General features: G+C 41.1%; 1 protein-coding gene across 3 annotated transcripts in view; it reads left to right on the top strand.

Moving 5' to 3' along the window:
- The window catches only part of LOC131941076 (hepatocyte nuclear factor 4-gamma), a 56,977-nt gene that overhangs the window by 36,052 nt on the left and 7,744 nt on the right, over positions 1–13,181 (top strand). For 2 of the 3 annotated variants that reach the window (XM_059300060.1, XM_059300059.1), the window contains exons 1-3: positions 508–819; positions 12,092–12,388; positions 12,729–12,847. In XM_059300060.1, the coding sequence (XP_059156043.1) occupies positions 750–819; positions 12,092–12,388; positions 12,729–12,847 (486 nt within the window). In that variant the 5' untranslated portion in view covers positions 508–749. Of the gene's footprint in view, positions 1–507; positions 820–12,091; positions 12,389–12,728; positions 12,848–13,181 lie in introns of those variants that run through there. The other variant, XM_059300061.1, reaches the window with a different exon arrangement.

Raw genomic sequence — 13,181 nt, 5'->3', positions numbered from 1 at the left:
GGATGTGGTCACGGCCACTACATCCAAGTGAGATAGCACAAGTGACTCAATTACATGCAGTCGTTGTATGCTCCTTAGTACAGTTGTCCTCTTTCATGTATGACATTGCCCTCTTAAATGTGAATCTGTCATCGATTTTAATCGTACGCGAATCTTTCATTGATTTAGGTAGAGTGCGAATCTATCATTAATTAAAGATGAATATGAATCTATCATTAATTAAAGCTGAATATGAATCTATCCTTGAATTGCGCTTTATGCTAGTCTGTCATTGACTTGAGTTGCATGCGAATGAATCCTTGACTTCAAATATAAACTTTGGCCCAGTTAAAAACATGTTTTCATGATCTTCATTATACAATATCTCTTTAATACACCGGAAATGCTTTGTGTTTGCGCCTTAAAAATGATACCGTTTCAAATAGTTTTTTCTTCTTCAGCCTAGAATGTTTTTAAAGACCTGTTTATATTTGTCACCCTCCTATACCCGAGTTGCATAACTCAGCCACTGGTTTACCCTCGTGGATTGTTGACATGTTTCGTGGAAGATCTCACCCTAAAACGAAACTCCAATCGAGGGGAATTTCCTCCTTGTGCGTGAGTCAACCAAGTTTCTATCCCAACGGTTGAGTGACTTACAGTCAGATCACGTGGGTGGTATTTCGTCTGTTTTGCAATTTTTCGCCATCAACTTTCAATTTTAAATGTAAGTGCTGATGTAACTAGGCCCATTTTGGTGATGTTGTGCAATGGATTTTAAGTGCCATTTCTATCCTGCTCAAAAATGTGAATACTACATGGTGAGGCGAGGTATCACTGGTAGGATTTTAAAATTACTTTTTATTTTTACATTAAAAATTAATGCTGTATAGTTATTCTGAAACATTCTATATTTTGTTATAAAATATGAGGTTGCAACACGTATTTGAAAATAATTTTTGAATATTTTATTTTGCAATTAGTCCTTTATTTGCAACCCCCTTTTCCCCTCATGTTCAAGTATTGTAAATGCGGCAAAGCTAATTTAGTTATAGTTTTTGTTTAAGACTTTAAAAAAGAGTTCACTGAATCTCGTCCAACTACTGTGTCCTACCCCTCCCATAGTCTTCCCTTAACTCCAGTAGCGGAGGCAACAACCCCCCCCTCCCCACCACCGTAATGCTCCACTAATCCTTACCTCAACCCTACGCTCCACTAATCCCAACCCTCCCATCGTAATCAGTATTTCTTTCACTTTTTTCCCCGGTGGGGGGGGGGGGGGGGGCGTACAGACACTAGTAAAAGTATATTGTTTCTATATTAATTCCATTGTGTTCGGGGGGTGGGTGGGGTGGGGGCGGTAGACTTTCCTCTGGGGGGGGGGGGCGGCTCACCTCACCCCCCTCCCGAAGAGATACCTGGAAGAAACTCTGATCGTAATTCTTCCCCTAATCCTTACCTCAACCCTCCCAGCGTGTTGTGCTGCCCTAATACCTACCTCAACGATAACAATTAGTACAGATAATTATCACGAGCACGACCAAGAGCCGAAAGATAAAAGAGGCAAATCCTTTTGGAGTGGCCTTTCTTGCCCGGCGATAGCGGGCATAGACAAGAATAACGCTTTGAATAATGGCCGCATCCCCCCCCCCCCCTGCAAGTAATGACCAAATCTACCCCCCCCCCTTACCTGCATAAAATGACCTCACCAAGTACAACCGATGATCCTGCTAGAGGTAGGTAGGACTGTGATGGCGGTGTGATAAAACCCCGGCCCTAGACCTTGATGGCCGGCAATAAATCACCCAAGTTTGTGTGCGGGTGTACCCACAGCCTATCTCAGCCGGATCTTTTTGCTTTGATAAAGTTAATGACAGGAGCTAGGAGCCCGGGTTTTTTTAAAGTGAATATTATTTTTTAAAATGATTTTTTGAATACCAAGTAAAATAAAATTTATAAAATCCTGTTGAAATGACTTTTGTGTATGAATAGTAAATGGGTAAAGATAGGGAAAGAAAACTAAACAGATTAGTTTAATTAGGTCTTCAGCTAACTTTGAATTCTTCTTGTTTATCAGCATTGACTGGCTTTTAATTAAAAGTGTAGACGTGTAGTTTAATGGTAAAATGGTTTAACATTAGTGTAGCGGTTGAGATGGTTTAACTATAGTGTATTGGTTGAAATGGTTTAACTTTAGTGTAGTGGGTAAGCTGGTTTAACTTTACTGTAGTGGTTGAGATAGTTTAACTTCAATGGTTAAAATATATTTTCACTTTTATGAAATCCTGAGAACACAAAAATTGTACATAGATTTTGTCATTCTTAGTTAATTAATTTATGCACAAGTTCTATGAAGTATTTTAACAACCGTTGCCCTTAGCATTCGTTGGAGAAAATCCCCAGTCTTATTTTCTCAGCCAACACAAGGGAAATAACTCGTATATTAACACTACTCTCTTTATCCCTTCTAAACCAATCCGCTGGAAATAAATAAAAACGCAATAGCCAGATAGAAAGTAAACATTTTCCTTCTTTAACCTAACCACAGATTCCACACAGATAGTGTTGTAGATATTGAATATTCTCCGTGTATCTAGCGTTATCTCCCCTATCTTTCCACCCTAGAGTACTGTCCCCGTGACGTGACCACCTACTAGCCAACGCCCCCCGAGGGGATCTCTCTCGCGCTATCACTGTATCAGCCCAGAGAAGCTTGGGAAAAGACTAACTTGAGCCGCCAGCTCCGGTGCGCTATCAGATACGAGGGGGTTAAAATTTTATCCTAATTACAACTGAATCGGGTAGTCACAGTTAGTGTGAAGACACCGGACAGACAAGAGCGTGCAATGATTAGAGCTCCACGGTCTATCGCACACGCCCGTGGCCAGTTCGGACCTTCGACTCCATTGACCGGCGAGGTGTTACACCGGCGCAAACATAGACCTGCGCAACAACAGGGTAAACAATGACCCACTGAACAAAACAAACTTAGCGTTTCCGCGAGCGAAAAAAATAATGTAATACTGGTTTTGACAAGCTGGGGTTATATTTGGGTTTGGGTTACCTTTGGGGTATTAGAGTTTAGGATTAGAGTTACTTTTTTTAAAAAAAAAAGGTAATGTAAATTCATTTTAGGCTTTCGATTACAGTAATTATTTGCAGCAACATGTGAGATATCGATTACATATTTCAATGACAACAAGGCAACAGTGGTAGTCTTCCAAAAAGTCTGCCGACAGTCGGAGAAAAAATTCAGCCTACAGTTGGACGGAGAAAAAAAGTCTGCCTACAGTTGGAGAAAAAAGTCTGCCTACAGTTGGAGAAAAAAGTCTGCGTACAGTTGGAGAAAAAAGTCTGTCAACAGTTGGAGAAAAAAGTCTGCATACAGTAGGAGAAAAAAGTCTGTCAACAGTTGGAGAAAAAAGTCTGCCTACAGTTGGAGAAAAAAGTCTGCATACAGTTGGAGAAAAAAGTCTGCATACAGTTGGAGAAAAAAGTCTGCCTACAGTTGGAGAAAAAAGTCTGCGTACAGTTGGAGAAAAAAGTCTGCGTACAGTTGGAGAAAAAAGTCTGCCTACAGTTGGAGAAAAAAGTCTGCCTACAGTTGGAGAAAAAAGTCTGCGTACAGTTGGAGAAAAAAGTCTGCATACAGTTGGAGAAAAAAGTCTGCATACAGTTGGAGAAAAAAGTCTGCCTACAGTTGGAGAAAAAAGTCTGCCTACAGTTGGAGAAAAAAGTCTGCGTACAGTTGGAGAAAAAAGTCTGTCAACAGTTGGAGAAAAAAGTCTGCATACAGTTGGAGAAAAAAGTCTGTCAACAGTTGGAGAAAAAAGTCTGCCTACAGTTGAAGAAAAAAGTCTGCATACAGTTGGAGAAAAAAGTCTGCATACAGTTGGAGAAAAAAGTCTGCCTACAGTTGGAGAAAAAAGTCTGCCTACAGTTGGAGAAAAAAGTCTAAGTACAGTTGGAGAAAAAAGTCTAAGTACAGTAGGAGAAAAAGTCTGCGTACAGTTGGAGAAAAAAGTCTGCCTACAGTTGGAGAAAAAAGTCTGCCTACAGTTGGAGAAAAAAGTCTGCCTACAGTTGGAGAAAAAAGTCTGCCTACAGTTGGAGAAAAAAGTCTGCCTACAGTTGGAGAAAAAAGTCTGCGTACAGTTGGAGAAAAAAGTCTGCCTACAGTTGGAGAAAAAAGTCTGCCTACAGTTGGAGAAAAAAGTCTGCCTACAGTTGGAGAAAAAAGTCTGCCTACAGTTGGAGAAAAAAAGCCTGCCTACAGTTGGAGAAAAAAAGTCTGTGAAGACAAAATTCTGCCAGTGTGAGAAAGTAACAAATGCCATTCAATTTTCTCCCAAGTCCATTACGTTTTATTACGAAAAACCCAACATTTTATCTTATCACTGCAATTAAAAAGTGGAATCAGTCCCTTGATTACTTTCTTTAAATGATCTACCATGCTTTACATTAGGCTGGACAGTTTTATATTAACATTTGGAGGTATGTTCTTTTAATTTTCTAATATGGTGAGTTACCCTATTGCGATTTGAAGTTCTATTTTCGTGCATATCTCTAAGTTTCGATACATACTGCTGATTTTTGTCTAGTTTGATGACGATTAGGTCACTAAAAGACACATTCACGTTTTATACTTGACACTATTTAGTGCACGAACAAAACAAATAGGAACTCATGTATTCAAATAGAGGAAAGATCCGCCTACCCAACCTAAGGAAGTTCAGATAACATTTCTCATTGGTTGTTGATGTTTAAAGATGTTTTTAAAGTTTTGTTTTCACCCTAAAACTGTATAGAGTGTGAGAAGGGAGGACAACCCACAGAAACAGACAGTGGCCTATTGATCATTGGGTCTATGTCTGCTTCTGATTGAAGAAAAAAAAACGTGATTGCAACACAATTTCAAGTGTATTAACAATTTTAACTTTACAAAAATTAAATAGCCTATTCACTTAAAAACAATCTTTTAACTCCATTGGAAGTTGTTTAGATTTCATTGAAATTACCTACTGGGTACAATAATCGTCTATATAATCCTCTTTATCTTCATTAATCCTATTCCGTAACAAAAATAGCATTAGTGATTAGTGTCAACTTTAGGTAAACAAACATGTCCGACTTTACGGGAGGGGGAATAACTCTAATTGTCTGCCATTTTAAAAATACCGTAGACCCAAGGCTACAACGGGTCGATGACTCAACCATTCTATAATCAACACGACATGCTTGTAAACCATACTGATTATCTTGTGTCAATTTCTACCAAACGTATCGGGACCCATTCTCCTTTATCTGAAATTATGGGCGGAATATATATATATATATATATATATATATATATATATATATATATATATATATATATATGCATACGTACATATTGAGATGAACAATTGTATTACTCTATTATTGATATACACAAAGTCACGTGTTTCCCGTATTCCCATCCCTGCCCCTGTGACGTATGAAGGAGCACAGACCGTGTCGAGCATGATGTTGGTCGGTGTGAGATTTGAACTCTGATAACTTGTGGTGTCAGCCTCTCGTCTGCTCACTTGAACCCCGTGTCTGGCGGTTGCTCATCTCTCCCCATCTTTCCCTACCATCTCCCCATCTCTCCCTACCATCTCCCCATCACCATCTGCCGTCGGGCAGGACAGTTTGTGTACCGCACCATCTTGAATATGAGCCCCTCCCCCACCACCAATGATTGCAGCATGAACGTCACCTAGGGATATTGTACTTGGTGCTATATCGTTAGGACGTTCAACACTTGGGTAGGATTCTCCTTTTGTTAACACATTTATTACATGTCGGAATGTGAAGGAACGAAAACAGTGAATAGCCCTCAGCCTTGTTGCTGAAACAGTTCTCTAGCAGTGTTTTTTCCAGACATCTCTCTCTGCGCCCCCCCCCTCAAATTTCAAGTGCCCCCCCCCCCCCTCAAATTTCAAGTTGCCCCCCCCCCCCCCGGAGAAAAAAGTCTGGAAGAAACACTGTTCTCTAGTCTTGTCTTGTCATGTTCAAATCCTGATATGACGAAAAAAAAAACAACGAAATATCTTTTAAACATTTTAAAAAAATTAAATTTGAAAATGTAATGTAATTCTCTTTAGGGTAATTCTCTTAAGGTTAATTCTCTTTAGGGTGATTCTCTTTAGGTTAATTCTCTGGAGGGTGATTCTCTTTAGGGTAATTCTCTTTAGGGTAATTCTCTTTATGGTGATTCTGTTTAGGGTAATTCTGTTTAGGGTAATTCTCTTTAGGGTAATTCTCTTTAGGGTAATTCTCTTTAGGGTAATTCTCTTTAGGGTAATTCTCTTTAGGGTGATTCTGTTTGGGGTAATTCTCTTTAGGTTGATTCTCTTTAGGGTAATTCTCTTTAGGGTAATTCTCTTTAGGATGATTCTCCTTAAGGTAATTCTCTTTAGGGTGACTTTCTTTAAGGTGACTCGGTTTTGTGGGACTCTACCTCCAAAAATCTACCCATTCGTATCTAATGAACACATTATCTATTTTTTAAAAATAAAATTTAAAAAAAAAAACACTATTGCGATAATTGGTACTTTAATACACCCTACACTAAAACCCACATAGAATAATAGTATAGTTACTAAAGAGGTACTTTCTGTAGGCTGTAATAATCACCACTCTCACCACAAACCTACATTACTTGTCTCGAAATGCGGCCATTAGTTTGCCATTACAGGAAAACTGTTTGCCCTCATTAGGTAACCGCAGTCTCGAACAGTGTTACTTAATACGTCATGAATAACTAATTTACATATGCAAATTTCGACAGTAGATGTGATTGAATTTTTAGATTATACTGGGTATTCTTCATGACTGACAGATCGTTAAGTTGGGCGGGGTGTGGGGGTGGGGCCAGGGAGGGGTGTAAGTGTGGACTAGTAGGACAAAAGTGAAAGCTTGTACAAGAAAAGCTTGTGAAGAAGTTCTCAAGTGTTGGACGTAAATTTAACAGGATGAAACAACACGACTGCCTCGCCATATAAAGGCATAAAAGGGCGGAGCTAACGATAAGAAAGACGCTGATTGGTGGAGCGATGTTGTAGTGAAGGACAGAAAAATGACCGCCTTGTCTTGTAAGTGGACAGCGGGCTAAGCCGTGGATTATCTCCGGCGTAATCTCCTCGTGCTGTCCTGGCGAGCTAGTGGACGGGATCAGCGCAGTGATTTGACCAATAAGATCGATCAATCTGATTGTTTTGTTTTGTAAAGAACGCAGCTTTTGTTGTTGTGGTACGCTAGTTTTACTACTAAAGACAGTTGGATTCAAGTCAAAGAAAATTGAAAGTTTGAAGATATACTAGCTGAGTTGGGTCAAAAACATTCCTGCTTAGTGTGGATATGTGTTGTAGGCTATGCGATGCCGTGGTAACTTAAGGACTTTGTTTTGGATAAGTTGATCGAACGGTTGAAATAATTTGATCTTTCTTTTTGAAAAGTTGAAACGAACTTGCTTGTTGGTGATTGATTGAACTGATGTTATCGGACTTAATCGTTCCTTGTTTGGAAAACTTGATCGAATCCTATTTGAAGAATTTGATTGAACCCTATTTGGAAAACTTCTTGATCGAATCCTATTTGAAGAATCTGAATCCTATTTGGAGAACTTGATCGAATCCTATTTGAAGAATTTGATCAAATCCTATTTGGAGAACTTGATCGAATCCTATTTGAAGAATCTGAATCCTATTTGGAGAACTTGATCGAATCCTATTTGAAGAATTTGATCAAATCCTATTTGGAGAACTTGATCGAATCCTACTTGAAGAATTTGATTGAACCCTATTTGGAGAACTTGATCGAACCCTCGATTGGATAACTTGATTTGGCCATCTGCGACCAACAGAGGCAACGACAGGCCATCAGCCACTGGCCATCAACAACTGGCCACCAGCGAGCGGCCACCCGTGACGATGAAGTTCCAGGAAGAACGGCCCAGCTGCCGTTACGCCTACAACACCAGTCCTGCAAGCCAGTGCCTGATCACTGAGGCGTATCGGGTGGAGCAGTACGTGGCGGTGTCGCACCGGCGCCCAGAGCACGGACATCCGTACTACGAGGCGCCGCTCAACAGCTCCAACCTGTTCTCGCTGGTCGAATCTCTGCCTAGCTGGAAGTTGTGTGGTAGGTTGTTTTGTTTCTAGCACTGACACTGTGTCTGTTTGTTCTTTCATAGAATAAATACATAGACTAGTTATAGCTCTAAAAACATTCGTCATATGCTTGATAGCATTAGAAACATCGCTTATTTTCCTGTAGAAACATCCGTTATTTTTCCGATGGCTCTAGAAATTAGAAACACCGGTTGATTTAGCTCTGTTGTTACTATTTTACGACTTATCCACGGGGGCCATGTCGATTGAAGAAGTTAAACACACAATCACATCTCGACTTTTTAAAATCCATATTTGTTAATAATCGCAGTTACTTATTTTATCTTAATTTTCGCCAGGAATGAAAACTTGTGATTCGTATTGGCTTGTTCCATTTTAACAATGTCAACAACGATCTGCATTACGTAATTGGTGAATGTCTGGAGTAAAACCTGAATCGGTTTTCGCTGTGGAATATCATAAACTACTTAGTCTAGATCTCACCAACGCACCAAGTTATGATATATTTTTTTGCTTGGACTTTATAAAAACGTATCCTTTCATCACATCATCTTTTTCCTTTTGTGCGCAGGTCACATGGGGCCACCACAGAAAGCTTTTTCCACTTTTGTCGGTCTTTGTCCTGCCTTAGTTGTTTTTCTGCTACGAGCCGACCCGCGGCGTATCATACGCCGCTATTTAGTTGTTTTATTTTCTATTTTTCAGTCATTCATAATTTGTGAATTCGACAGTACCAATGCTGCCACTGAAAATATTTGCTTTAAAATACTATCAGTAGGTCGTTAAGGACGATACCCCCCTCCCTTCCCCCAACCCCTACCCAACGCCCCCCCCCCCCCCCCCCTCCCCCGTGAAAGCAACCTCCCCTAAGTTTAAAATCGTTTCAAACTAAATTATCTGTCTATATAGCCGTCACTAAACCCGGCTCTACGGTGTAAACATTTAGCGTGAACCACAGCTCACCTGACCATGTGGGGGTGGGGGTGGTAAGGGTATGCCTAGAGAGAAAGAGAGGGGAATTCTAGGCGCGCTAACACCTTGGTGTTTTCTATCGTCTCCAAGAAGAGAATTATATATATACGAGCCGACCCGCTGCGTATCATGCGCCGCTATTTAGTTGTTGTTTTTTCTACTTTTCAGTAATTCATAATTTGTGAATTCAACAGTAACAATGCTGCCACTGAAAATATTTGCTTAAAAACACTAAACCCCCTCCCCCCCCCCCCCCCCCCACGTGAAAGCAGCCTCCTCTTAGTTACCTCCTCTAAGTTTAAAATCGTTTCAAACTAAATTATCTGCCCCTAATAGCCGTCACCAAACCCGGCTCTATGATTGTAAAATGTAAACAGCGTGAACTACAGCTCACCAGACCATTTGGGGGGTGGGGGGTAGCGATAGAGAGGAAGAGGGGGGACTGTAAGGCGCGCTTGCAGCTTGTTTTCTAACGTCTCCCAGAAGAGAATTATATATATAGATACGCCTCCACGTCTACCTTAGCCTTCCCTGTTTTCTTTTTCCTTGAGGGGGCCCATTTAGTTAGTATGACATCACACGAATGGGGCTAAACTAGAAGCCTCTAGGAAAAACCTGACCTATCCAGCATCATCTTTTTTATTATTTTTTTCACTAATTTCTGAAACGGCTTCCATCTCCATGTATCCTAGATCTAGTTATCTATCCTTGGAGATGGCGTTGGTCCAGTGGATGCCTTTTATCCACCTCATCCAGTGGATGCCTTTTATCCACCTCATCCAGTGGATGCCTTTTATCCACCTCATCCAGTGGATGCCTTTTATCCACCTCATCCAGTGGATGCCTTTTATCCACCTCATCCAGTGGATGCCTTTTATCCACCGCATCCAGTGATGTGATGATAGCGGTTGGTACTTCCCAGCATTCGCTGCCATACGTCACGCTTAGGATATTACTTTTCAAACGTCTGTATTTCGTCCTGGAGATTTCCTTCCATCGCAATGTCTTTTGTGTGGCTGTAAATGCTTGCTTGGTTTTTGAGATGCGGGGTTTCATTTCAGTGGTGCAGTCTCCTTCATAATTGACACTACTGCCTAAATGTGTGAAATCTTTTACTTGTGTGTTGTTTAATTTAATAGACTCTTGTCTACTTGTATTAATCCTTTAAAACAAGCATTTCAGATCATTTGCTAACAACTATCAAACTGTTGTCAATCTTTTTATTTATATTGGGGGTTGGGGGGGGGGGGGGTTGACTTGCGAATTGGTGTTGCATCTCAACATTAAAAGTATATTATAGCTTAAGCCAAAATGATAGTCTTTAAAAGTATTATTTTTAGATCAAAACTGATTACATTTAGCTTGCTTTCAAAAAGGTTTATTGTTACACAAATTGTTTAATTTAATAAACTTGCAAGTGGTTTACGTTTTTGAAAATTTTCCAAGTTTAATTTAGTAAATTATATAACTTCATGTGTAGGGCAGTTAGGTAATTACAGTGATGGAGGGGTGAAGGTGTGTGTGAAAGGGGGTGGGGGAGTTAAAAGAAGTCATGACGCATCGAAATAAGGGAAATAACTGCTAATCAAGGGAAAGAACAACCTGAAAAAGTGTGAAAATCCGGAAACCACAATCGTGTTTTAGACAGGAAATACTTTGTAGAATAGTTGAACGTCGTGTATTGTTGCCAGCGTTTTGTCACTAACCGCATGAGTTAGCTCGCCTTGATTCACGGGAAGCGGGGGAATGGGATTTCCCCCACACTACAATCAACCGCTCTCTCACAGCCGCCCATACCGCACAAAAACCCACTTTTAATTTCAAGTGAATCGGCGACACAATTAATTTTTTAGTACGAACTGCTTAAGCATGTTTTCAATGTAGTTTTTATTTTCTTCTTAAACATTTTTTTTAAAGTGTCATGTGTGACGTTTTGTCGTTCGCGTGCCGCCTTTATTTTTCGTGAAGAATGTCAAGAGAGAATGACAAGTTTTTAGCCACAATACCGGAAGTCGCCACTACTCTTAATTTTAATAGACAAGAGTTACTCTTCTTAGTAATGACCTAGATCTATATTGTACGGGCTTTGTTTTTTACTGGATGACTTTCTAATTTAATTAAATTTTAAATTAGGTTCACTCTAACCCACTACCAATTGTAATTAAATATTTTAGTTGTCCATGCAAACTTGTATTAAATAGATTAGGTTTTGTCAAGCTATATTTAAAATTACAGTTGAATGGACGAGAAGCAACCGTTTAGTTCAGTTTACCAGACACATTCCGTTACACAAAGGTTTCACTTCAATCTTTGGTGGTGCGAGCCCTAGTATACAGGAAAAAAAATCGCAAGTTTGGACCTCCCTAGTGTTTCTTTCAGGCATCTGTCTCATAGGGGGGGATGGGGGGTGCCGGCGCCAGGTTATTTAGGTTAAAAGTGCCCCCCCTCAAACTTTCGATTTGCACCACCCCCCTCCTCAAACTTTCGATTTGCACCCCCTTCCCCTCAAACTTTCAATTTGTTTTTCCAACCCATTTTGGCGCCCCCCTACGGACAGCGCCCTAGTTCGCCGTATAGGTAGCGCCGGCCCTGTATGCCGGCGCCTCACCCCCGGACGAAATAGAATAATAAAGTTATACAGTAAATCTGTGGGCCTACTTTAACTAGTTTCCGCCCGCCTGAAATTTAAAGTGAACCCCCCCCCCCCCTCCCTACGCCAAAAAGAAAAAAATATCTGAAAGAGACCTTTTCCCCCTCCATCCCGGTTACAAGTGACCAGATTTATGTTGCCAAAACCTTCAGCATTACGTCATGTCTATACGGCTGGTAAGTGGGTCACTAACCAGTTATACGGCTCTATAAAACCTGCATGAGCCATAGAACTGTTTATTGACCTACTTACCAGCCCTATACTCACCTACCCACAACATGGCAGCTTAACTCACTAGTTGAACCATAACGAATGCAACCATTTCCCTCCCCAGAATCCCCCGACGTAGATGCCCAGAACTTCTCGTACAACCAGAGCGGCACCAGATCCCAGCCGGCCGGCGGTCAGCTCGGCACTCAGGAGTGCGCCATCTGTCGGGACAAGTCCACGGGCAAGCACTATGGCGCCTTCAGCTGCGACGGCTGCAAGGGCTTCTTCCGGCGCAGCGTCCGGCGGAACCACGTGTACGCCTGCCGGTTCAGCCGGAACTGCGTGGTGGACAAGGACAAGAGGAACCAGTGCCGGTACTGCCGGCTGAGGAAGTGCTTTAGGGCCGGCATGAAGAAAGAAGGTACGTGGCGGGCTCTCTCTTCTGAGTGCTTGCCTTTTGGTTAGTCCTGCTTTCATCTTCTAGGCTAGATACATGAATTTAGTGAAATTTTCATAAGAAAAGTATGATTAAATTTCTAAATCTTTTTAGTCTGTTTAAATTCTCGTGGATACAGTCTCTAGTTACATTCTAGTAGATAAAAAATACCAGTCTAATTACTATTGTATGAGTCTAGGAAATTTTTCCTGCCTTTCAGTTTCTATCCCATTGCCGTTATCCACCAACTCTGATAGTGAAGTAAAGTCTTGCTCAATTAATTAAGTTTTAATGTACTGTTAAAGCAGTTGTCTCCCTGTTACAGCTGTCCAGAATGAAAGGGACAGAATCAGTGTACGCAGGACGAGTTACGAGGACGTCACCCAGAGCAGCGCGCTGTCTGTACAGACACTACTGACTGCAGAGACGGCAGCCAGACAACAGGTTTGTGAACACAAGGTGACATGACTGCAGGGACATGATGGCAGAGACATGACTGCTGACTTGGTGACATGACTGCAGAGACATGACTGCTGACTTGGTGACATGACTGCAGAGACATGACTGCTGACTTGGTGACATGACTGCAGAGACATGACTGCTGACTTGGTGACATGACTTCTGACTTGGTGACATGACTTCTGACTTGGTGACATGACTTCTGACTTGGTGACATGACTTCTGACTTGGTGATATGACTGCAGAGACATGACTGCAGAGACATGACTGCAGAGACATGACTGCTGACTTGGTGACATGACTTCTGACTTGGTGACAT

The sequence above is a fragment of the Physella acuta genome, unplaced genomic scaffold, assembly GCF_028476545.2.
Source record: "Physella acuta isolate Inbredline_101_S28 unplaced genomic scaffold, ASM2847654v3 ptg000345l, whole genome shotgun sequence".
NCBI lineage: Eukaryota > Metazoa > Mollusca > Gastropoda > Physidae > Physella > Physella acuta.
The sequence above is the reverse complement of the archived record's forward strand: the minus strand, read 5'-3'. Positions and strand labels throughout refer to the sequence as shown.